The 27712-nt window shown below is 42.0% G+C and overlaps 1 protein-coding gene across 1 annotated transcript in view; it reads right to left on the bottom strand.

Annotated features, from left to right (window-relative positions):
* Positions 1-27712, bottom strand: part of elp4 (elongator acetyltransferase complex subunit 4) — a 52001-nt gene that overhangs the window by 9524 nt on the left and 14765 nt on the right. The window contains exons 7-9 of the mRNA XM_079665145.1: positions 27169-27357; positions 22388-22496; positions 18813-18919 (exon numbers count right to left, since the gene is read on the bottom strand). Coding sequence (XP_079521271.1) covers positions 18813-18919; positions 22388-22496; positions 27169-27357 — 405 coding nt within the window. The remainder of the gene's footprint in view (positions 1-18812; positions 18920-22387; positions 22497-27168; positions 27358-27712) is intronic.

Genomic DNA, 27712 nt, shown 5'->3' with positions numbered 1-27712 from the left:
CTTCTCTCTTCCCCCATTCGTCCTCCATCCTCATCCCAACTCCACCTCTGCTCTCCTCTCCAGTATGCTACCCGTGGGCAGGTGGTTGTGTAAATGCAGCCACAGCAAGGTGAGGTGCTTCCTGGGTAGACTGTTGGCAAAGCCACCTTTAGGGTGTTCAACATGTCAGTGGGAATGAGACATCACCTCGGCTGCCCTGTCAAAAAATTCACCACCTTCCATTCCCCCCGTAACCTCTAGGTCCTAAAAGCACTGTGGGTGACGGGGAATTCTTGTTTTGTGTTTTATATTTTTGCCTGAAACACATCAGCCATTACTTAACCTAGAGCGCTGTCTGAGTGTTAATTGTGAAGCATTACTAAAGCCATTAAAGCAGTGAGCCAGGGCCTGGGGAGGATGCATGCTCACGTTAAAAATCAGACAGACAGAGCTAAATGCATTTGATACCCTCTCTGTCGGTGACTCCTATAAAGCGTGGCACCGCAAACAATGTCTGGATTTTAAAACAATTGCAATAAGCAAAACCCATTACGGAAAACTGCTTTAACAAAAAAGAAAATATGTGGGATTTTGTTGAACAGGATTAACAGATTTGTTTTCAAATGATCGTGGAAATGCGTTTCCTAATTTCAGGAAGGATTCTGACAAAATGATACATTTCAGTCCAAAATGTACGGCAACATTTTCAGTCATTACTGAGGGAGAGTTTCTAGCAACCGTTTTAAACGAAAAGTGGAACTATTCTGCGGTTAGGGTGGTTAGGTTTATTTGCCAAAAACCTTTGATCCTAAAACCACAAAAGCTTGAAAAGACTAATGAGTAAGAATATCAGTTTGACGGTATGCAATTAGAGAGCAATTATGTTCTATGAAGTAGAGTTTCAAATAAAAAAAGTAAGCCTAAGAACAGCGATGGCTACACAGGGCTGTTGAGTTGAAAAGAATAGCAAAATTGGAAAGCGTTCCAAATGTGACCATCAGCTTCTTCATTCTCCCCGATGTTGAGTTAGGCGTTTTGCTGGGAAATGGGCTGCCTGCCAGATTGGGGCCAAGTCAGAGTTGTCAGGGGATTACAGTTCTGCCTTGCTCACCGCAGGGGGTGCGGACTGGGCCTCAATTACCCTGGAGCGGCGTGTTTGATTTGGCCCGGCACTTTTGGGGACAGACCAAAAGCTGAATAATGCACCATTAGCAACTCAAAATCCTGCCCTAAAATGAGTCCACTTATGCATCAAATACAGTAATTGGTGCAGACCTGCCAGCCTTTGATAGACACACAATTACCCTGATAACAACAAAACAATCTATGCATAATATTATCGGCCCAGCACCTGTGGGGAACCCTCAAACATGTACGCTTCCCGGCTTAAAACTTCTACATCCTATTTAAAGTATTTCAGCAACACACTGCAGTGAATTAAAGTGCAAACTTTAGAGTGGTAAAATTCAACTTTGCACTGAGATTATATATATATCTGGATAAAAAGTGACATAGTAGCACTGTTTGCTTGTATTTACAAATATGGGAGATGAGTTTGGGAGATGAGAGAGCGAGAAAGAGAGGGAGAGGGTGAGAGAGGGAGATCCCTCTACTCTGGCTACAGTTGCTTCTGTGCAATTGAATTTCACAGGATATGAGGCAGCAAATGGCATGTAAAGGCTGAAGCGTCAGACGGTTGCTGCCACACGGGCCAGACAGATAAGGGAGGTGTAAGTGAAGTCATTAGGTAACTCTGCAGGACAGCAGGGGCAGTTTGAGGTTGGCAGGAGGGCTATGAGAGCCAGAGGTCCTTCTTGAGCTCCATTGAACACCCACTCAGCCTGATATACATGCACTTACGAACACACAGGGAAAATCACTTATACAAACACAAGCCGTAAGACAAACAAGGACTGGAGACAGAGACAAGCCAACAACCAAGCGCTGTTTTTCCCCTCCCCACCCACAAATAAGAGCACAAGAACACACACAAGGACTCATGCACAAGGCCTGTGTGTATGCGTACTCATGCACGCATACACACACACTTCAAACTGCAGACGCCTCATTGAGGTATCAGCCCCAGTGATTGTGTTTGTCCACCTGGGTATGAAAGAGCCATTCTGGCCTGTGTGGAGGAAACAGCAGTGTGGTACAGCTCAAGCCGGAGCCCAGCTAGGCTACGTCTGTCTCAGGCTCTCAGGGAGGGGAGCAGCCAAGTGTGGATGCACCTCATTACCTCACTCATCTACACACCAATTACCCCTAAATAAATACACCCAGCCCACAGGCAGCAACAATGACATCCAGCCTGAAAGGAAAGAAAGGACGCCGTTCAGAAAGCATTTGCACGCACAGAAAAGTGCTGTTGGATAATGATGAAAAAAAAGTACAGAGAAAAGAAGCAAAAAGAAGAACATGCAGGGGGCTCCGAGTCTTTTGAAGAGCTCAAAGAAGAGACGGAGAAAGAGAAAGAATGAAACAAACACCGAGCAAGCGGAGTGAAGTGATTCAGAAAATGATAATTTCTTGCTAAATTTCACCCAACACATCCGCAAATGATTGTTGTGGCGGGGGAGGGGCAAAGTTTAATTGTTTTAATGCACGCAGCCATGAGATAGCTCTGCCGCAGTCTAAAATGGTGATCGCTGTAGAGCCGACACACATTTGCATGTAAGACGGACCGCTTGGGGTAATCGTAACAGCAGTGTGTCCGAAGGCCAAAGAACATTGGCTAAAAAGAGAACAAACCTGCATCGAAAGAGCTCAATCCCCAGAATGTCAAACAAGAAAATAGCAGGTGGCATGAAATGTGACAGGGAATCCTCCGAAGGAATACACTTTTGGGCTAGCCAAAATATGAAAAAAATATTTGTAGCTGTTAGCAGTGAAAAGTCTCGGTTACTGGAGATAGAAGGTGAGCAAAGGGTGCAGAAAAGGTGTGTGGCAGAGAAAAGAAGACAGATGTGTTTTCAGGGAAGGGGGGCACAACACGGAGAGGAAGCCAAGAGTTCCTTCATGCCCCCTTCCTCACTCCCATTCTCCCACCTCCCTCCATGTGGGATCTTTCTGCATGAGTGACTCTGTCATACCTGGGGGACACAATGGTCTCCCTCTCTCTCTCCCAGTGCCTTCCTTCCATTCCTCTTGAATGTCTGTATCCTGACTATGGCGAGTATGGCAATGCATTGCAAAAGAGCCTGAGGACTAAAATAGAGAGTGACAAGCAGTATAAATATTATTATCATTATCTATAAAACCTTAATCAAGGAGCAACTTGCACAATATGTAAACCACTTTTCTCATGGCACCCAAAGGCAAAAGAGATGATTCACTTCCTCTTCTGACACCTGAATGATCAGTTGATGGGGTAAACTGTAAGTCACTGTGGTTTGTGTGCACATGGCTCCTGAAGGGCTGCTCTCCTGTCACCAATATGTACGAGCCCATCCCAAACTGGAAAACAAACCACATGACAAGGGCCAACCAGTTCACCTGACCAGAGGCAGATTCCTGGTAAACAGAACAACGGCTGGAAACGTGTCTGCTTTCCACGCCGTTGATTCGGTTTAATAAACAGAAGGTGATGGATTGCATGGAAGTGAAAGGAGCAGGTTTATTGGGATTCCTTCCTGATAGATTGCTAATTGAGGGAGGGCACGCCGAGAACGCTTGGTGCCACAGGTGGGTGGAGTAGTGTTGACATGCTATGGCAGCATTGTCAGGATTCCTGGTGTACAGCTCAACCCTTAACCTTAACGGCATGTGAATCCCAGGCTCCGTCACACAACAACACGAAAGGTAAGGTCTATGAAGACCTATTGGCCTCTAACGAACCACTGTTTCGTTTACACAGGCTCAGCTACTATGACCTGCAGCTGGTCCTAAAAATAGACTGTCCCCTCACCCTCTCTGCCTTCTTCCTCCCTGCTTGATATGTCCAGGAGGATCCCCCTGGTAGCTTTAGTGTTTTAATTTCCTGCACCCTACAACACCTACATGTGCTGTTGTCAAACCCTGCAGCACCCTTCACACACACTGATATACTGTGAACACACCATTGTCTTAAGGGTTTGTTTCCTGTTTTTATTTGATTAAGGTCTGTACACACATTTCAAAATACCAACACTTACGTTTTCTCTGAACCGTGTGAAAAATTGAAGAATGGCGAGAGATTTCACACGCTACCTGCGTCAAAGAGGAATGTTAAAGAGATATGCAGGATCCTCGAGTACACACCTAGAAATGCTTGATAATCTGTTCAGTCCACAAACAAAAACAAAAGAAATCGTGCAGCTTTTGTTTGTATTTGTGTCATGTGTACAGAAACTAGCATGCCATACAGTTCTGTTATGTTATTAACACAACAAATATACTTATACAAATATATTCATGATGAACTCAGTGAATGTCATTTGTACGAACTCACAGAAAGATTTGTTCTAGCTTTAAGGTATGGTATAAGTGACGTGTCAGTTATATTATAACGCACTGTGTTGGTTCATCAAATAAAAAATTCAAAGGCAACATTCTTTTAAAATTATTTTGTAACACAAAAAGGCGTTATTTTACTGTTAGGGCGCAATTGATAAAATATGTGTCACTTTGATAAATTCACTGGTGGTCTGATTGCATTGGTTGGGCTAATAAGGGAAAATGTTAGACATCCATATGAAAAAAAGGCATAATTGAGGTTTGCTCTCTTTTACTTCCTCACACAAATTACATTTAGTTTGCTCCTGTAAGAGCATGTCAGGTTTGTCATTTCGTATCCTTATCATTTCAAGAGCATGACCTGTTGAGACAGGTATTAGCAATGCTTGTTGTGTGAAAATAGGATTAGCATTCTGTCTGAAGTCTTAAGTGTTTTTAAGTGCCAGAACTCACATTAATAAAAAAAGAATCACATAAACAAATACTTTCAATCCTTTTTAATAGCTTCCCTTTTCTCTCATAATCAGTAGAAGAGTGTTGTGTGGAAAATATGCACTTATTTTGCAATTACTTGCAAGGCTAAGCTTAGCTTAACAAGGCTAAGATTAGCTTAACTACACAACTATTTTATACTACTACTTTTTTTTTTTATACTCCACTTAGGAGAACCCCTATGAAAACATTTATTTAGAACTTAGTCTACTGTCATTTTAAAAGTGATTGGGTCTCAAAATATAATAATGTAACCTTACAATCCCAATCACAACATTAGCAGGACAAAGACACATCCCAGTTATATGGGCCATATATGTTGGCAAACACACTTACTTCATCTGCCAAATCCCTAAATTAACACCTTTTTGGTGAGAAAGCTCTATTTGGAACACGTCACACAAACACCACAGCTGGCATTCAAGGGTAAAATTAATTACTTCAGATACATGTGCTTCCTCTCAAAGTGGCAGACTTATTTGCATTGAGGAACATTCAGCAGAAGTAATTGATGCACACACAAAATACGGCCACCCAATGACCCCAGCCCCACGTCTGAAAGTCTTTCCCCGTCCCCGAAGACCTGGCAGCGCATCCATGCATGGAGGAACAAACACAGGTAGCGAGAGCAAATCAGACTTCAACAAAACATAGAAACATGAATGGAAAGCATTACAATTACGGGCTGGATGCGGGACAATGGGCCCGGCACTAAACAAACGGCAAATCCCAGGATGGGCTGCGGGAGTATGATACAGATTACAGGCACCTATTCCCTGCCTGGGGAACAGGGGAGAAGGAGAAAAAAGGACACAATATTGCAATCTGACAGCTGACGTCTTCATATAAATGTATGAATTTACATTCCAATTAGAGGAAATTTACATCTTAATCACAGCGAGCAGTGTGTCGGTCCCCTCGGTTAGTGTGTTGCTACGGTAATGAGGTGGGATGCCGCTGTGCTCTCTCATCCAGACAGTGATCTGTCAGCAGACGACACCTCCCTGTTATGAGGGAGCTTCATCCTTAAATGTAACCGCCACCACGATCCGGTAATATCCGTAGAAATCTGTCTTAAATACCAACAAGGTATGAGCTGCCACCCAAGGATAATATGCCAAATATGGAGTTTGAAAAACATCAAACATATCTTAAATACAGTGCACTGAACCAGGAGTGTCTTTAACTGTCACTCAAGTGACAAGCTTTCAGTACTCTAGTTTCTAATTTCCATACTAATAATGGGTATATTATTTTTAATAGTTTGACTTTGTTTTACGGCATTTGAAATGGATGGTGAAGTCGTCTGTGGAATTGCTCAAACATATCATGTCATTAGATCACATGCTGCTCTGGTGCTAAGAGAGGCAAAGTAAATGTTTCATTTTCCAACTTCTGGTTGTCAATTATATCACTGCACATCTTTTTATCCAAACTCAACCTCAAGGAAAGCCCACAATGACTCGATCAGAGGGCGTGTGTGGACGCGTGAAGAGAGAATAAAGGCAGATAAGTGCAGACAGTTGAGAGGAAACAGTAAAAGTTTGCTGAAAGACAAACTTCTTGTTCAAGTTTGTAAAGTCTATTTGAGGACACTTTTTGTGGTTAACCCAAATGAGCAGACAAGAGCTGCTAATTTGCTAATCTGGTCTGAGGGTTTGGATGTGAAACCACACATAAAGCCTGGGAAGTTTATAAGCTCACAATGGAAGAAAAAAATGGTATGTCGCAAGATTCACATCAAGTTGAACAAGTCCTGAAATTGGATATTTTATGAAAAACTTCAGTATTGAAACTTTGCTGAAACTACTCCCATCCAGTGAAATAATGCACTTATAGAGCAGCAGTGATTGCTGACAATGCAATCAGGGAGAGTAGATTAGCTACCACCACATAGGAGAGCACATCAATCAGTTTAACACAGCCCTTTGCCATCTTCACGCTTGACTTTAATACAGGGATGTGTGAACAAAAAATTGGAGGTAAATGAGGCATGGCTTCTTTATCACCTAGCTCGTAGCCAATCAGGCCTCTCCCGTCAGAGACACTGCTGTAATGGCCGATATCTATGGAAGCAGCCTATTACTGGATACTGCCTGTAATTAAGACAAGTCAGATTACACCAGACCAGTGCCTCCTCTGATATGTAGGCTACCATTAGGCCCGAAGTGGGGATGCACTTGTACACTGCATTGAGAAAAAGATAGGAGGGCTCATCTGTTTAAAAAAAAAACCTCTGCGTGTCCAGAGTCGGTGTTGAATGTGTCCCCAAACATCACATGGGGTGAAATGTGGGGCGTGGCTGGGATTCCACTTTAGCCTGCTTGAAGAGAATGCTGGGAAGCTGCACACACACCCTTTGGCACTTATTTGGCATATCCTAAGCTTGCAGATTGATTCCCAGAGCAGTGCTCCTGTGTCTGTGCACTTCCAAAAGAGCTAGCCTATCTTTTTTGGGGGGGGGATGGGGGCAAATAAGGTTCAGCAATTGAGTTTAGATTGAATGTTCACCATGATTACAACATCCTAACACAGGCACCAGCGTATAAAATGCCAAGCTGACTTTGTGTCTGGTAGCAAATGAGGTGTAACGGGTGAGTGTGAAGGTAGTTAAGTTGGGGTAAAGGCTCTGAATGAAGAGAGAGAAACACTCTTAAAAAGCTCACTATGATTAAAAAAAGAGGAGTAGAGGGCGGGAGCGTCCGACAAAAGAAACAGAGTGAGGGGGTGAGGGAACGAGGGAGTGAGTTTGAAAGCACTTATTTCCGTGTGACCTTGCTAACACTCTGCCTTCTCTAATATTCACCACTACACATGCTTTTGTGCGCCATTCCTCGCCCATCTAAGCACACACTACCCATTATACGACTTCTTTAGCCGGTTTATCCAAGACTTGCACAAACATTAACACTCCTTCAGAAAGTCTAAGGAACACACACTAACACCAAGTTGTGTTACGTATTGAATGATTCAAGACATTCGGTGCACTGATTTAATTATCATTTTGTGCATTGCATCTTCTGTCTCTTCTCAAGCTCAAACGATGACTTCTGAATGTCTGAGTGTTTTAAAGGATGTGCTTCAAAGGGAGCTGTTAACTTTCACGTCCTATGAGATTTATCTAGAGTGAGATATTCTTAAGTAACTTTCCTCTTGATCAGGTAAGAAGGTAATTTCTGATATGAGTAAATTAAGTGACTCAATAATTTGATGTTTGCAACAGCGAATTTAAATATTCCAATCGTACCTTTGAGTAAACAAAACAATAGCGAGTGTACCACCATTTGAATTTAGCAACTAAGCTGTGGTTTTTTAATTTATCTTAATTTCACTTATCTAACTTTTTTTTTCAAATAAAGTTAAGTAAGGAAACAATGTTGGAGACTTGAAACAAAACAAATGATTTCAGGATTAAATGCATGCTCAATGTATAAAAACACACATATATGCATGCATTCAATGTGGGTGATGCAGCAAGTGTACATATCATCCTCATACAAACAGTCTGTGTAAGTGAGCGTACAACATCAGGCCATCAGATCACTTCCCTCTCCAAACACAAACCCTTTAATAGATGTGAAACTCCGGGCCCTGGATCTTTTCACACCACTGACTCTCAACTCACACAGAAGAACAGGACACAGAGGATGACAGAACTACAAATGTAATAATAAAAGAGACTCCATACGTGGCAGATATATCTATGATGGAGGGATCAAGCAGAAATAAATCAGATATGATGCATACAAATCTTTCTGGACTTGAAAGGAAAAATACTTTTGTGAGGAAAGAAAAAACGAGTCATAAGAATCCTCAGACATATGGAGTAACCTTTGTGGCCTTCCGGGACTGGGGGGTGGTGGTGGTGGGGGGGGTTACGTGGGGGGGAATAACGCTCCGAGGACCATAGGCACGCTAGGGAGAGGTGAGCTGTCACCCCCCATTACGATCACTGCTTGAGTTCAGAAAGGGGGAGGGGTAGGAGAGCAGGCAAAAAGAAAAAAAGAGAACTCGCTAACCGCCATCTAGAGCCATCCTCAGGCCTCAGAGCCCTCAGTCTACCATTGCCTCCTGGGGAACACTTTCACGCAAGTCCTCCTCATCCCTAGCTAGCGGTGGGGCATAATGTGTGTGTGTGTGTGTGTGTGTGTGTGTGTGTGTGTGTGTGTGTGTGTGTGTGTGTGTGAGGGGGGAGGTAAAGGGAGGGGTTTCTGTTTATAGTGTTGGGCTGTGTAAGCAGAATGTATGGATTTTGCGTAACAAAAGGACAACTGTGTATGTTTTCTTACTTGCTTCAGAGAGAGGGGAAGTGATGAAGTATCTTGAGGCAAACCTTGTTATTATTAAAGTTTAAAATGAGGGCAACAAAAAAGCAATAGATATCTTATGCACTCAATGTGATAAGACTTCCAGATCATCAATAACTGACATAATATGAATACTTTAAAACGATTGCATGAATTCCTTCTTGAAAAATCATGTACAGGATGTTACTGAAAATACGTACAACATAATGTCAATTCACCCTAAGCACAGCAAAGACACATGACATGTTTTAGCTTACTATGTGACACATAGCATGGTGCAATATTATTTGCCAGTGGTTAAGAAGCTTGACTCAGATTTGACCTTTTGCTGCCTTTTGTGTGAGTTTGGGTGAGCACTGCTTAGGCGCATTCTGTTCCCCAGATCCCACTCCTAACACCCCTGTCACTCATCATCACTCATCATTGTTAGGGACAAAAGGAAAGTTTGGTTAAGCCACACACTGGAGTATTCTCCCACCCAATGCCTCCCCCTTCACATATGTGCGTTAGGTAGCACACACACACACACACACACACACACACACACACACACACACACACACACACACACACACACACACACACACACACACACACACACACACACACACACACACACACACACACACACACACACACACACACACACACACACACACACACACACACACACACACACACACACACACAGTGCACAAAGAAAACGATTTAATTTTTGCCGCATAAATATACAAGACCACTGACTCCAAAATGCAACTTAACTCTTCAATGAAGCACAAACCTTTTGATAAGGTGCCGTCACCTTGCCCTCTAACTTGCCTTTTCAAATGGGCTTGTCCTTCGATTGCCCCCCCTTACTCATCTGCTAAGTGTAATTAAAGTCTATTCAGGGCTCTATATGTGTCCTAACTATCCTCCATCATCTGGCCCGTCCTTTCAATAGCCACCTGTGAACTCTGAAGGACAGGGACACTTGCCCTCATAAAATTCATGAGCCCTGCTACATTCAGTGGTTGGCCAACATCTCTCAATGGCCAACAAGACTTTAAACAACTCTGTGTTGACTGTTGGGTGAATCCTTTTTAAATACAACCATATTCACAGTAGCAGGGGTTAAGTAGCTCCCGTGATTAGCTGAAACAAATGCCTTTATGGTGTGCTTAAAGATAAAGAGAAAGAAAGAGGATCAAGACCCCCAATTTGTTTTTGTCAAGCAAGGACTCATTGAGGGACTGCTGACAGAGAAAGCATTTAGAAAAAAGGATTCTATCAGACAAGTGCATTTTATCAACCTGGAGCGGCTGTTTCTTAATTGTCTTCAATAAAAGAGAAGCTATCTACTTTGGTGGCTGAGCGCATCACGTTTTACCGCTTTGGTAAAAAAGTGGTCTTTCAGGAGCAACCTAAAAGCTTCAAGTAAAACAAAAATAAACTCAGGGTGGGAAAATGCCTGACATCGTTTAAGTTTTTTCCATTTTCTAATTGGATAAAATGGAAGCTGGGCTATCTGCACGAACTGTTGCCAGATAGCCAAAGAACCTACATGCAGGGGTAATTACTGTGATGTGAAAAGAAAAGCTAATTAGTACAATACCTACCTAATTTTCATGTCATTTATTTTCACTGTACTATCAACTATAAGGTAGTGAACAGTTTCTGCTTTGTGTTGAACTAACAATCAGACCCATCAGGGGGTTGACTAGCAACAATATAAAAAGACGCAACAAACTCAGTCTGATCTGAGCGTGTGTCCATTCAACTCCATGCTGTACCAAATCACGGTAAACATTGTTTTTATGCCATACTGATGAAGAGGAATAAGAGACTTGAGCATGCAGAATCAACACATATTTAGTAAAACAAATAGAAAATTGGACAGCATCCCATTAGATGCATTGTTTGTGTTTTCAACTGTTCACATTACAGCAGCAGAACATACATAAACACTGAGTGGGCACACATACATACACACACTCCTCCTCCTGACCCCCCAGGACACTGAGCAACGAGAGTGTGGGAAAGTTATTTTTAGGACCCAAGCAGAGAGCCTTCCTGAGTTTGATGCTCCTGCTCCGGATCAACATTCCACCTTTGAACCACTCCGACCGCGGAGCCGTTTGTGCCAATGGTGGCAATTTTAAGTTTCTCTGTGGACAGACAGCAGCGAGGGGACTGTTTCATTTTGGCTGGTTTAAAATGACACCAGCCAAACCAGGGGAACCACTGCCTTTTGCCACTTTTTATTCAAGTATCAGTAATACTCTTAAAAGTGTTTTCTGTAAAAGCCTAAGACCCAACACATTCAACTCATGATTAGATCTTAAAAACTGTTTTCGTCTGTTTAGGTGCACTTTTGAGAAAGGACATTGATTGTCTCTGAAGGATTTAGCTTCATTGAGTGTTTGGACTTTTAAATACCATCATGTATGTTTTAAAAACATATGCAAAATTGCAAATGCAAGTGTCCTATTCTCTGAAGGCAAATATGCAGGGTGAATAGTTGTTTGAATGTCTATTAAATTAAACGCTCAACATATATATTTTTTCGTAGCTCCATCATATAATGCGTACTAGTTTGTCCAAGTATAAGGTTCATATGAACAACAAATACAAAAAGGAAACATTTTAAGCTTGAATGTGAGGAAAAGAGTTTTAGCACAGGATCTACAGAAAACCCTTTCAACAATCTTGCGAATAAACAAACAAATTTTATTCCAAACTTACACAAAAGTGCATGGACCTAAGGCAAAATTAAGAGATAACAATAAACGGATTCAGAAGCCATAATAAAGTGAAGACCCAGTTTATAAGCACCAGGGGGCCTATGGTTCCCCAGTCACTACCATTATGCTAATAGCGAGCCCTTTCTGAACACACTTACACATACCCTATAGTACCACAAGACCCCATGGATGCAGGGTGGCATGCAAGTTACAGCATCTTTTCTTTTCTATCTCTAATGGGAGCTGAAGACAACTGGGGCTACTATAATCAGGTCTGAGTCCATGTGGCCAGTCTGGTCTGATGGGGTCTGAGTGGTGCATGGACCATGTTAAGGGTTCACTGCTTACTGATGAAACAGCTTCACTTCTAGGGCGTGTTCAGGCAGACCACACTCTTACTCAATCTGGCAGGAGGAGCACATATGCCCAGTTTTGTTTTCCTTTAATACTTACTGTTTGGGAGAAACATTTCTGCAATGTGTTGATATAATATAGAGGGCAGCACATTTGGAAAAGTCTCAGATCGCCTCTTACGTTGCTTTGATTCAACTACCGCAAACAAAAATGATCTTTTGTTTTCTCCCTGGCTGTTTGATTTTCTTATAAAAACTCATTATTTACTGTTTGTGTATTTCCAGCCAACACATCAGTGGATTATTTATGATATTTGGCATTGGTGAGGGTTTTTTTTTTTTCAATCAATAGTTTTAAAGATAGGTCAGTATTTATACAACACCATAACAAACAAACCATAGAAAGAAGCACATGTTTGCACCCCCTCTAGACTCAAGACTCAGCACAGAGACCTTACAAGCTGGGCCTTTTCAAAAACACATGCACATTTGCAGAATAGATAAAATCCCTGTTAAATAATAAATGCAAATCTGATGTATGTTGTGAATATTGTTCGGCTAAGGGGTCCGATCGCGTGCCACTGACTGGCCTACACCGGGCGCTCTCTCTCTCTTTTTCTCATACACGCACAAACCATAAGCACACCTCATTCCAAAATGCGATAGAGGCTGGTGTGCACCAAGGGAGGAAGTATAAATTATTCAATCAGAATATTATTCCAAAAGGTCCATTCCCATCTGATTGTGATTCCCAAGGCAGGCGTTGGAATCACAGGCAGATGTATAAAGAACCTAAGTATCTTTTGCTTGCTGCTAATAGGGAAGACATTAGGTAAGCCTATTGTTGGTATTTACTCTAATTTCAGTCTGCGAACAGTCATTGGGATCCACTAATGGAAGTAAACATTAAATTACCCAGTTCAGTTCGTCCTCTATATGAGTTATTTTCAACATTGGCTTTTCTCTGATCTTTAGTACCAAACATTATTTCAGACATGGAAAGCATATATACGACCAGGCATGGAATACAAACAAACATATAAGCAAATACACAAACAAGCCCTAAGGACTGGGTCTCTGTCTAACTCATTCTGCATTCTACAATTCTTTCTTTCCCTCCCTTTTTTATTTCTCTCTCAATAAGACGGTTTGGTGCCTCTGAGGAAAAGCCCTCATTTTTAATTAGACCTGACCTGAGAATCACTTAACTGCTCCTCTGCGAGTTTGCCTCCCCCCCTTCCTCTCTGAGCCTTTGCTCTGTTCCTCACATAGGTCCATTAACACCCTTCCCTCGGCACCCACAGACTTCAACAGGGGGCAGACACAGGCGTTGTCTTAAAGACGTTTTGAGGACATGCCATGAAACATTAACCTACTCTATACACCTCCCTCGCACTCTTTCGGTTCTGCTTCCTCTTCTTCTAGTCAGCACCCTCATCCTCTTCATCCCCCTTTTCTGCTCCCTTTTTGGCTTCCACTCAGATGAAAAATAAAAACCTAGCTGGCTGATGTCAATTTCAAGACATGGGGGATAAAAGGACATTGGACATCCTTAAAGTTGGTCGTGTAGAGGTTAAAAATACAGTGCATTGTCAATCTAGCACTTTATCAATACAAAAATAAATAATAATAACAACGCTGGTCTTTGCCTGATTTCTCTTTTGGGCACATATTTGATGGTGTTCAGACCACAAACAGCATGCAATAAAACAAGTGGCAACATCCTGGACTGAAAAATGAAGCCAAAGTTTAAGAGCCAAAAACTGCACAGTATCAAATGTCAACTTAAGGCTCTGAAGTCAATACGTGTTTGCATTAATTGATTGACCATTGTTGCACCTTGAATGATGACTAGGTGCTACATTGTGGGGAAAAGTGGTACATTTTTTTAACCTAAGATATCTAAAATATATAGTATTCCGTTTTAAATTCAGACTTGGATGTTGACTTGAACTGTACTAATGAGTCAGAAATAGTCATTTACAATAAGCACCATTAATCGATGTGGCAAGATCAGGCCCTCAGTACCTTCATCATCCTTCTAATCCTCCACTGATCTCTTCCTACTGACTATCTCCAATGATGTCTTTAAAATGAATGCATAAAATGTTAAACAAACATCCTAATATGACTGAAAGTTTCCAGGAGTACACAATGTATAGTCAATACATTTGTACAGACTAAAAGACCCTTTTAAGTGGCAGAGCTTGTCACTGACACCTCTAAATAGCCCGTCTAGGCAAAGACTAATTTGACATAAATCCCCGTCTTATACTGTATTTGACCCTCTGACCTGCCTCTGGCACCCCAGTACCCCATAGGCACATTAGCTGTCAGTTTAAAGGGTCAGACAGAGGTAACAAGAATATAATTGCGTACCATCTGCATTCTTCAGAGCTTCATCCTCAAAGCATCTTGCATTGTGAAAGCAGTGACAGAAATCTGTGTTTAATAAGAGTGAAAACATTCTCACACGCATTGCGTGTCACATATGTGCTTGCGTTTCTCAATAAGTATGTGCTTTTGTCTTTGCAAGAATGTCAATATCGCTATGTGTGGGAGTGAGCAGTGTTTGTGTGTCTATGAGTATGTGTTAATCTTGTCTAAACACCTAACACTCCCCTACCTGCTCAGACAGGGCCATGGGTTAATTCTGGCTTTAGGCATTATGGCTAATAACTGCTCATCAACCGCAGTGTGAACTCTTGGAAACGTCAACTGTTGTCGTGGTAACCTTATCACGAACCAACAGAACCTTGATGATGGTGCTGAGTGTGAGGCTGGGATATAATCTACTAAAACCTTTTGAATTAGAAAAAAAGTGAATTATTACAGTAGCTGAACACAAAATATTTGTTTTTTGACAAAACTTGTAGTCTGTGTGTGCTGTCAAATAAATATTTTGGCATTCCTGAGGTGCTACGTAATACGAGCCTGAGTCAAACAGCAGTTCAAAAATGTGTTACCAGCATGACTCCATTCGCAGTTGGGAGTGTCATGTAGCTGCGTGACCCACCTGGAGAGAAGCTACCACTGTCAATCACCTGTCACCTGCCACCACAACATCACAAATTAATCCACATATGATGCTGATAAGCATCTGAGTGAGGCTTGATTCGGAGCAATTACAATTTTGGTCAAAAGTTGAAAGAAGGGGGTGAAGCTGAAGAACTGATCCATCACTACCATAACAGATATGAGGAAGAAGAGAGACTGTGGGCACTTGGTAAGAGAATGTTGTATTATGTGGCCCCAGGGTGAGGAGCCCTGTAGTTTGAGTAAATGAGGTGATTAGCAGGGATGGTGTGAGCTGTCACACACCAGACACTGGGCTTAAAATCCAATCATGTGTCAATCAGTGGCCCACCAGCAGTTGACCAACAGGTCAAACACAGTATACGCTGAGCCACGTAGTCAGAGCACAACAGCAGTCCTGCATGCAAGGCATACACAGGTAAACTGGTATAATCCAACCTGTGTACACCAGGGATGCAGAGCCAACATGCACTCATACCTTTGTGACATCTCAAAGTAAAGTGATGTACTAATTAATGACAGTTAATCAAAAAGCCACAGCACGGGAAAATAATTGCCTATTGCAATATGTGTTTTGACTGATTTGACGCTTGACTGGTGATATCATGCAATGTTCTATGGGAATTTCCCTGAGACATAAAACATGCCATGTCCAAGGATTGTGATTGACATTTCATATCATGTACTCTCTTGTGTGAACATTAGCAGCCGTTTTGGATGATGAAAAGTCCTCTGGATATAACTATTTTAATGGTATGTGAAATCAGGTCAATACAAGAGTATGGTTGCCATTCAACAAAAAAACTCCAATAAAGATCCTTAAAGAAGGAAGGCAGACAAAGCTTGGTCTTTACAATGTGCTGCTGGGATATATGACACAGTATCCAGGCCCCACAGAGCTACAGGGATGCTCTAGGCCTCTGCCCCCTGGCCTGACCAATACAGAAGCCTAATTAAAAGGCCATTGAGGATAACCACCTTGACTTTTACGAACCATATAAATCTATACTAGAGTGGCCTATTCAGGGGGTCAGAGCAAGGAGGGGGGAGCGGACCAATGCAGACCAGAGTAAAGGGTTAGAAGGATGGTGAAGGCTGGCAGAAAATGAGAAGGGGTTTGACCGTAGGATGCGGAGAGGGTTTAGGGGGGTGGGCATTCCTCTCCTCCCCCTCACCTCCTGCTGAAACAATAGGACTCAATAAGAGCCAAGGACCAGAGGGTGTGATAAGGTAATGATAATGTAATGAGGACCAATCATGAGCCTGAGTTAAGAGGAGGGCCCCTTAATTTGTCTCTAGAGTGGTAGTTCAGTGACAGATTGATTGCGCTGAGTGAGACTGATGATGTGACACATGCAACATGGATGTGTCTCTGACAGGAAGAGAAAGAGAAAGAGGATAAGAATTCATAAATCATAATGAATGAAGAAATTGAAAGGCCGCACAATCTGTCAGTTCTGTGTGTATGCTCTGTCTATATGTCTAAGTTGCTCTGTACAGACAGAGCAAACATAGCTACCCAAATCAATGTTCATACAAACAGGGAATGAAGAAAAATAGCCAACAAGGGAGCTGCAGTGAACTGTATTAAACTGTGAGGTGATTGTGAAATTGTCCTACATGCAGAATGGCCAGTTTTCAATGGGATCTCAAGAACAATTCAGAACAAGCTGTAGAGCCGCATGTGCCCGTTGTACAGAGAAGAAGTTGCAAGTGGCTGAAACAGATTTGATGCTCTGCAAATTATTAAAAAAAACTGTTGAAAAAACCTCATCCTTCATATCCTGACTGGTGCTTGTATTGGGATATATACTCCCAATCAATACAGAGAGAAAACATTTGGGATATTGTGGTAGATAACTATGAAACATGCTGAGAGCCTAACTAATCTTAAGGGGAAAGTCAACGGTAAACACATGGTGGTGCCACCATGATGAGCGCTAACGTTCGCATCATATACCCTTGATGAACGAAACCTCTGCACGTGTCCATTGTGTGCACCATTACACACTGCCCAATCTCCCTTTGCAGCAGCTGTGCTCTGCCAGGGATGTTGAGGCTGTTTCCAGGCCTCACCGCCTTCACCCTGTTCTTCTTGGAGTCACCAAAATGAGATACAGTAAGCCATCTCAGAGGCAACGTAGGCCAGCAGCTGTCATGAATGTAGCTAGAGTCAGCAGTGCTCCAGTTCAGTTCAAATATATAAAACAGCAAATATGACAAAGCAAATTAAAAGGTGAAATACAACCAATGGATGAACCTGGTCAAAGAGTCACTAATACAGCACCTGTTAGGAATAAGTCATGCAACATCATCATCATCTCACAGGATGAGAAGGGATTTTCAAAGAGATGCCACTGTATTGATGCTTAACCATAGTTCACAGCATGGTATGAATTAGTTATCTGATTCCATTAAGTTACTTTTGTAGACCTTCGTAGACTCACTGCAAACGAACTGTCTAATCCTGGGAATACAGACATACTTAATTGCCTCTATTCATAGGGATATTACTCTCCAACTTGCTCCTGTTCCCCTCACTTTTCTTCTTTCTCACATCTAGTATAAAATAAATGTATGCCAAATTCGACATCTTTACCTATTGTTACCTTTCAGTGAGCACGCACTGTTTGTATGACTATCACAACGCCCATTTTAACTTAGCCCTGCAGTGTTTTGTGGTCCAACTGTAGAGAAGTCAAACTATGAACTGGAGGGATATGAAGCAATATGTCAAACTGTGTAATCTCCTGGTCTTGCATCTATCGTAAGTAGTGTTTGGCTGGCCACTTTTCGACATACAACTACCATTGATTACACTGTCATGGTGGGCTGCAGCATGAGGTAAAGCAACTGTCTACTGCTTCATTTTCTCAACAGGTCACAGCTGTTTCCAGCTGTGGAGTGAATGAACAGAGCCCTGCCAGAGAAAGTAAGCAGCACCTAAAGCTTGTTCTCTTGAGAGCTGGTGGACAGTTGAACCATGTTTGTTGCTGTTGCTTCACTTTTGTCTGGCATGATGACTGGGAACATGTCCATGCATGTATGTCTCTACTGCTGATTAGTTTATAGTCTTGTATTTGTATATAAAATGTGAATTATACCTTTAACTTCGACTGCCAAAAGTATTTATTCTTCGCGTATTCATGAATATAGATGGAGATTTGTTTCACCCTGTTGCCTCTTGACACTACACTGAAGTAAGTGTGGCAGCAACAGTGTATAATCAATAGCTTCACCTTTTATTTTGACACCCGATAATAATAAAAGGTTGGCAGAACTTGGCTGACTTGAGAGACTTCTCATTACCATCAGCACTAGATTTCAGCCTGGCTATGAACATGGTGAATGAGAAGATTTGCAATGGTAAAAAGACTTTAGAGAAAATAAAATGGGGCAACAAAATAGACGGAGAGAGATCATCAAAATAAAACCAAGTTCTGTTTATGTTAAAATCCAGGCTAGACTTTATAATGTTGACCACTTACCTCAATACTGAACTGTTTTCTCTTGAGCTTGAAGGCCAGGTCCTTGTGGTCAGGAAGTTTACTCGCCAGACAGTTCAGATGAGGTACTTGGCGTACATGTATCAGACCTGTGAAAAACAATGAAAGCATATTAAAACCGAATGGGCTGAACAATGCAAAAAAGCAATATACCACTACATTCTAGTAGTATTGTTGTATGATGTCTACGTTTTTATCTGCGTCTGTCTTTTAATATACAGTCTTTAAAAATACAACTTTATCTCTTTTTTAAAAAAAAACTATAATCGTAACCTGTTAAGCCCCAAACCTGTTTTTCAGGTCTCAGGCTCGAAAAAGACATTCCCAGAACAAATGACCATATCTTCCCTTCTAAAAGGGGTACATTAATAATCTTTTTTCCCAAAGCAAGGTTACACCTGTGAGTTGGATGTAGAAAAGTCAGAATAAATATAGAATGTTTTTATTTTAAAGTAAATTCAGATTGAACATAGTAAGAAAATGTAAATTATAGTGTCCGTCCAAAAAAAACACATTAGCCTACTTATAGTGAAAACCACCCTTGAATGATGGGATAGTAGACTAAAAGCTTTAGGAATCCAAACATATAATAACTACCCTGTATCAAGATTGATGCAAAACAAGTGACATTTGACCTTTTTAGAGAGGTTTAGCACAAAAAAAACACTTCTGGGGTCATTTGTGTGGATTTGCCATATCTCTGGCCCCCCTCGGTCAATTTTGATGATTGACACCTCTTTTGAACCGTTAGAGCCAATAGAATCGAGAGGAAATCCACCTACACGTTACCATTGAGGAATGAGAGTAATGCACACGCAGCTTGCTCAAACAGAAAGCTATGTTATGCTCTGAAAACTGAAAACTGAAAACTAGGTTATAGCCATAAATATGATGATGGATTATCAGTAATCATTTCAAATTGACACAGAGACATTGGATTAACCTTCAGCAGCGTTGTATGCGTTTTAATGCCATTGAATACAACTTTTGATCAGAAAAACAGCAAAGGTAAGACTTATTTGCCATTTTGGCTCCGTAAAGCTACGTGGTGTGTAGTCTGGGTTTGCCTTCGCTGCCCTGAGTTTTGGTCTCACAGTGATGATAGTTATACCTCTAGAATCTGTGGAATCTCAGCTTCAATCTGATATATTGTTCTCCGATAAGTAATAAAGTATTTATACCGTGAGTTCTGTCCGAAGTGCGTTAGCATTTTTTCGCTCAGGGCTAATTCAGAGGCTCGGCGTTAAAGTTGCGTTTTGTTTCGGTACATTTTTTTCATATCATCAGTTAGAGTTTCTTCCCGTTAAGTGGGTATGACACATTAATAGGTTGTTAAATGTTAAGAAGCCCTCAGGCGATGTTTCCTGAAGATATTGCGTTTTTGCCCCCGCATCTTTGCCCCCGCCCGCGGGGCCGTGGGGCAAAACAGTAATTTTCCGAGTCCAATGTATACACACTCTAATTTCATATTTGGATGATAAACAAATCAATTGCTATTGGTATTCTATTTTATTTTTATTTTAAATAACCGTTATTATAATATGATAAAATACTATAATAAGGGAAGTGTTTTTTCGCTTTTTCATATCTACAAACATTTGTTTTCATTTGACGCATTGAAGTCAGCATCTTAAAAGGAAACTTTCAATAATCCACCTGCTTATCCCAAAATGTTGGATAGTAAGAGTTTTGAAAGATGTTTACACAAATCGATACTACATTTTCCTTATTAGTTTTGAAGTAAAGTGTGCTGGTCTAATTGAGTGAATGTAGTAGGACAGTCATAAACAAACCAATATCTTTTGACACCTACATCTGCACTAAGCATCAAAGTTGCTTAGACCAGAGAAATTACTTATTATCAGATGTTGACAAACAACATTTCTAAATTGATATTCCTACGCTCTTTATTTTCCCTAAAGGCTGGAGCATGGGTGTGCTGTAAAGTACATTTGCCAATTAAAGGACACAGTAGAGCAATGAGGGGCAGTACACAAATACAAGCCAGGGATTCCTGCAAAGGATAGAGGGACGTTTTGCAGCACTTTTTTAACTCTGCGTTTCACTTTTCCTGTCCCCACAAAGTTACATTTGAATAAAACTGGAAAAGTACAAAAGAAGTGGGATGGTATAAATGATCGTGAGAGAGAAAAGAAGAAATCGAGAGAGTAATGGAGAAAGGGAGACAGACACAGAAAGTGGGGGATGGTGGGTTCTCTCCTCTGTGCACTTGGGTGATTTTCCCTTGCCTGATTTGCAGTGACAGGCTTCCCAGCATGCTTTGAGCAGCCCTGAACTGCTGCCGCAAACACGCACGCACGCGCATCCGCACGCACTCCCACACTCGTACCAGATGCGTTTGCACTCATGAACACACATCAAAACAATCATGCACATAAATGTATTTCATAACACAACCAGAATCTTACTGGCTGGTTAAACAGACGGCAAATATATTCTTGAACGAGAAATTCAAACAATATTAATTTGCAAATCCCAAAGAACAATTTTGTACTCCAATTTTTTTTTTAAATGATGCCCCACAACGCTCAAATAATACATGCGTTTACATGCCACCTGCCTTTACAATGAAGAGGAATGTGATCACTATGGGATGGCTTATCTAAATAAAACATGCTGTTGGATGCAACCAAAATCTGCCATTGAATGTTTTTACTCCTCATCCCTTCATCTGTCACAACCGAGGCCGTCTAACCCTGAGGAGGGAGGGAGGGAAACGAGAGAAAAAGCGCAAGAGTGAGTCGGAGAGTTCGAGAGGCATGGCTAAAAATACCCCACTCGCTTAAACTGACCTTTATTCGGAGAGAGTGTGATAGAAAAGAGGGAAGCAAACAAGAGAAAGAAGGAATGATAAAACCGTAAAAGAAAAGTGATGGCGAGGCCGGAGAGAGCAGAGACAAACTATGTTTCCCCCCCTCCCTTTCTTCGTTTCCGTCCCTCCACTCGTTACTTATTGGTGTCCTCTTCCCTCTACTGAAAGCCTTGCCCTCCATTTATTAGTAGAGCATGCTGGCCATGGAGACATTGAACGAGGGATGGAGAGATACAGGCAGAGAGGAAGAGAGAGTGATGGTGAGAATATCGATTCCCCAGTGTTGGTCTGCTCTGCTCCAGAGCCTCAGGGGTATGGGACTGGGGATGGAGAGAGGGCGAGGCGAGAGGGAGAGAGGCTCTGCTGGAGGGGTGGGGGAGGCAGGGATGGAGTGGGTGAGGGTGCGAGGGAGAGGGGGTACAGCGTGGCAGCTGAATCCCCCCCGGCCTGTCTACTGAGGAGCACGTCTGATTGAGCAGCAGCACACTAACGCGCACTGACAGCCTGGCCTGCAAGGGGGCTGCCCTGCCTCCATCCACAGCCCAGCCCCAGCCTTAATGCACTGCTTGTGTGTACATGTGTGTCTGAGGGAAAAGAGACAGAAAGATAAGCGTGTGTGTGTGTGTGTGTGTGTGTGTGTGTGTGTGTGTGTGTGTGTGTGTGTGTGTGTGTGTGTGTGTGTGTGTGTGTGTGTGTGTGTGTGTGTGTGTGTGTGTGTTCTTACCATGGTAATCTTTGTAGAGTGGGTTGGTCTCTCTCTCAGAGCCTTTGAATGATTCCAGGGCTATGGCATTGTCACATAGCCTGGTTATGCTGCCCATTAGAGCTCTGTCCTGTAGGGTCGAGAGAGTGAGTGAGAGAGAGAGAGAGAGAGGGAGGGAGAGAGAGGGAGAGAAACATGAGCAGGTAATTAAAAGCCTCCTGACGGGCCATCAGTGTTGCAATTAAATGAGGTCATCATGTCCCGTGGCCAGGTCATTTCTGCCCAAGGCTTAGGTGAGGGTGATGAGGGGAAAGAGCCCTGATAGGTTACACAGGTGATGTTTGGGCAGGTAAATGAACTAAAACCTTAAATCAGGCATACATCTTCAAACGTGGCCTATGAAGTCAATGGCAACACATCATTATTTTACTTCACGAAAGAACAATCATTACAGTAAGGCTCACAGTTGGGGCACACTTTCAAACTGGCACACAGCGGGGGAGGACAGAAAGGAAGTGGGAGAAAGCAGTGGAGGCTCGATGGGGAGGGCTCCCCCTACTGGTTAGGTGATTGACTTGACAACAAAGAGGACACATCAGGGGCGAACAGTACAGTAGACAGAAAGAATGAGAAACATACAAAAGGGTGGAGGCAGAGGGTAAAGGCAGAAGAGGGTGAGAGAGAGGGACACCGGGATGGAGGGAAAGAGGGAGTCCTGCATTATTAATCCTTTTGCCTCTTGAATCATTCACATCCTTCTCTCTGTGTTGGCTGCCACCGCCTAATGCAGTTTTCATGCCTTCATGTCTTTTCCCCACTCTTTCTTCTTCCTCTTCATTTTTGTCCTACTTTTAAAGTATGCATATCCCACCAGTCAGGACTGCCAGCACTTACAGGGTATCTGAGGCCACTTAAATGCAGCAATTAAAGTCAGTGTAAGAGTTTGGCTAAGACAGTTTCTTAAAACACTAATGGTACAGTATGGCCAATAGCGTTTGTACGAGAGAGGGTCTGCGAAAACTTTGTCTGTGCTGGTCTGTCTAGGCCATAATAATTATTCTGTGCTTACTTGAATACAAAGATGAGGCTCTTTGGCAAAGACTCAAAAGTTTCAAAGTCATAGAGCTGCTCAGTGCAGGGGCAGAAAGGCAGAATGACGTCAGCAAGACATGCACGTGGTACACAGCTCCTCGAGTTTTAGGAGGTCTACATCTTTTTTTAAATCGTATTCATAATTGATAACGAGCTCAAACTAGAGTGTCCTCCATTCTGCAATGAAAGTATATGCTGGCTCAATTAGCTCAGTGCAAATCCCCCGAACACCCAGAGCCTCCGCTGACCGTCACTGACTGACAGATCACAGGGAGAGCCAGCCTTCATTTACCCTGCAGCATCTTAACTTGATTGAATCCACCACAGTCAATTCATGTAACCAGTTATTGATGAACACCATTTCATCACAGATGTTTGACTTATCAGGTTTCGGCGTTATGTCTCTCTGTACTTTTGTTTGCTTTTTGAAAATTGATATATTATGTGTACAAACTCAAAATTCAATACATCACTCCGAGGGAGGTAGATGTCTTTCGTTCTATTTAATGTATTTGGAGAGTAGAGTCTATATATGAGACAGAATAAATGCACACTTCCAAGGCTAGGATTGGAAGCAGGTGATGCTCCAAAGAAAATCTTATCTGAACACAGGCACAGTTTCTCAACTATAAAATATAACTCATAGTTGCATTTTTCATGATTATTATTATAGGTACATGCTCTTGTTGGAAATACTTAAACATGTGTAAAAAACACAATTTTATGTAACAAAGTTAGACAGATTTAGATGGAAAAACGAATGTTAATTTGTAATAAAGGGCCACTAAGTAACATTTGCTCTTGAGCTAAAAAGGTCTGCTTAGTTTATGGGAATTTAATATAAGGGGACCTATCATGCAAAATGCACTTTTTGATGTCTTTTATAAATATGTGTCTCTCTTTTCCTCCGTACCCAAATCTCTAAAAAAAAAAGGGTAAAACGGAGCTGATCCAGATTTAGGTCCGATATGACGTAATATCGGAAATGTGGACCCACGGCACTATCAGAAAGTTGCTATCAGAAACAATACCCGACTGTTTTGGACGTAATATGGTCGGTGTTTACATTAGCATCGCTAACACTCAGAGCTAACCTGTACTGGAGAGCATGTGTGTGAAGAAGCAGGAAATAAAAGGAACTCACCTTGTGGTATAACCGCCAAGAGAGAAAGCCTTTGAGCTCCATACTGTTTCAGAAATAATCCTTGATAATCCATGATATGGCGTTTCATCACGACAGTATTTAGTTTAGACAGTAGCTGCCGGGTCCTGCATGAGCTCAGCCCCCTCCTTTTTTATTTTGTATCAATTTTTTTTTTTTTAAAGCTTTATACCCAAAATCAGCACTTTTGAAACAGGAAGTGAAATAGAGGGATATGAGGCATGGCTAGAATGGGTGATCTGTTTGGTATTTTGAGCCAAACACTTCATAGACATGTTTTTAATATATTTTTATATATCTGAGACCTATGCTATTGCCTAAACATAGCATGATAGGTGACCTTTAATATAACAATTACAAATAAAAACATGCTAATAAAATATGTTGTTTCACAAATATCTTACTGTTTTGAAAAATACAACATTTTAAGACAAATTAATAACTTTATTTTACAAATCAGGATTTACTGCTTTTTGATTGTCTTATGTATAAGTAAATAACATACGTTTTGGTTTTTGACAATTCTCCTACGTTTTCATATACGTCTTTCATAATTGTTTTATACTGCCTAAACTAAAGGATTAATTAAGAACATAATCAGCAGATTAATCAATGATGCAATTAATCTGCTGATTGCAGCTTTAAATTCAAATGAGTAAAGGTCAACTGAACCTGAAGTTGTGGTTTTGTAGCAACACAACAACTCTGCCTGACCAGTCCAAACTCTGAGTCTAAACATTTGCATAGGTCAGGACACCACTTAGTTTGAGCAGCAGGTGAGGTGTATATGGATGCATCTTAGCGACGACTGTGTGTTTTGTGTTTGTGTGTTTTTACTTGTGGGGGTGGTGGCAGGCGATAGTATGATGGAGGAGGACCGGGCTAGGACAAGCCTAATGAATGTTTCAGATGGACTGTGGCACTGGGCCGCTGTGAGGAGGCTTTCAGTGAGTTGCTCAACTTCCCAAGCTGCTCAATAATGGATAGAGAGTCCAGCGCGTTCTCGGCCAGCTAGCCCACTACTACTAGTCTAGACAGTCTTAAAAAGGCCACGTTAACTAAGATAAACATCTCAGGAAAGGTAGTTGCGGAAAGAAGCTCTGCTAACACATCAATTGTTAAAGTACCAGACACATTGTTGTCATTAAGTTAAAATTAGCAGCCTGCACACCTTGGTGAGATCAGCTGATCAAAGACCAAGTGTAATTAAACTAATCATAAGGTCAATTCATAGATACCCATCCTAACAGCCTCTCATTACCTCCATGTTGGCTTAGTCACCCAACACCTGATTCAGTCCAAAATGTCCCCCTCTCCTCTTCCTCACCCGCTCATTCACTTCACTCCCCAGGGTGGAGAAGGGGGAGGGGACAGATTAAGGGTTTGGAGGCCAGGCCGGAGAGGGACAGGGGGACCGCTCCCACCACAGCTGACATCTGCTAGTTAGCCACTCTACCTTTTTTGACTAGGCCAAGGCCGCTGTGCACTGAGTATATAGGCTTGAAGCCAGAGCATGTTGTGACAACACAGCTGTTCTAAAAGCTAAGAATCAACCTATATCTTTATATAAAACAATGTAGACTATTGTGTTTCCATGCTGTTCTGATTGAAGAGAATCAAGAAGTAGGGTGATTTACGTGTAGGCAAGATAAAACATTTAAGTAGAACGTCTCAGATGGCTTTTCTGGTAAGTGTGCTTCTACGGTCCACTGTCTGGGGGAGGGCTGTGGTTTGCCATATGCCTCAGCAGATGACTCCACCTTCACACTGAGAGGCCAGACTGTACACAGACGCATGCACGCAGACTCATAACCCCCCCCAACCCATACATAAACACACACACAGCCTGAGACTCACACAACTAAAGGAGGGATATTTGTAAGAGAATAAAATGCATAAAGACAGACACACTCTCATTGTGTAACGCTTCAAGTAATTAAAAGCCCAAACAAACAAACAAACAAACAAACATAGATCTAAAGGCCTTTGAATGAAGTGTGCACTCGACTGGGTCTGTTGGGAGAGCGATGCGTGAGGAAGAGGCCCCCGCTCAGGCCTGAGTCATACCAGGTTGACACTGAACTACAGGGTCAAGAGGAGGCCCCACTACAAAAGACTTCAAACTTTGTTTCCCATTAACGAAACGAGACAAAGAAAAGGCACATGGGCCAAACATCAAACCACGCACCAAAAATCCAAACTGTCTATTATCTGTAAATTCAAGTCAATTCAAAGTTTGTTATTAATTGGCGGTGGTGGTTTAAAACACAGCAGAGAAGCAAAGACATATAGATGTAGAATTGAATAATGCAAAACATACTGGAGTTATGATTTGTAAACTTTGGATGTCGAGGTATTATATCAGCACCACACATTTTAGAAACGAATGACAAACTGTTATCAACTTTTTAAAACTAGCATCAAAAGTGTATACATCAGTTATCTATCAGATGCATGTAATGTTTGATCATATAAATGTATCCTGAGCTCATGTTGATGCTTGTGAACTGCACAGAGTTGTTGTTCGTGTGTCAAAAAAGTTTCTTACCTGGATGAGATGTGAAGGCAAAGTAACTACTGCCACTGACAGCGAGGACCTCAGCAAAGCACGCAGTCCATAGAGAAAGGTAGTGAGGGCGCGGCCATTTTTAGGGTTGTCATGGCAACACAGGTCATCACCCCACAGAGCCGAGCCAAGAGAGTGAAGCCCGATTCGCAGGATGTTACGTGAATTTGACTATGAAAAAGAAGAAGCACAAAGAAGGGGTCAGGAAAACCAAAAAGCAAGTCAAGAATGTAACTTTCTACTCATGCAGTAATACACTTTTTCTTTATTTAAAGTTCTCCCAGTGAAGATTGAAATGTTGCTGCTTTTGGAATAGTTTGGAAAGGTGCTGTTATGGGTACTATTCAGAAACTCTTGGAGAGAGCGACTGGACAGTCTGCTCACCAGCACAGACGATCGGTGCCCAAACGTGACTGGACACAACTGCCCAATCACAGAGGCCATCTGACACACACACAATGGACCTGTCAGACAGGCTTCCAATATGGCCGCCACCCAGAAACCCCAGCACATTCTTGGCACAACA

This window comes from Notothenia rossii (assembly GCF_949606895.1).
Source record: "Notothenia rossii genome assembly, chromosome: 2".
NCBI classification, from domain to species: Eukaryota; Metazoa; Chordata; class Actinopteri; order Perciformes; family Nototheniidae; genus Notothenia; species Notothenia rossii.
Note: the sequence above shows the minus strand (reverse complement) of the source record. Positions and strands in the feature narration are given on the sequence as shown.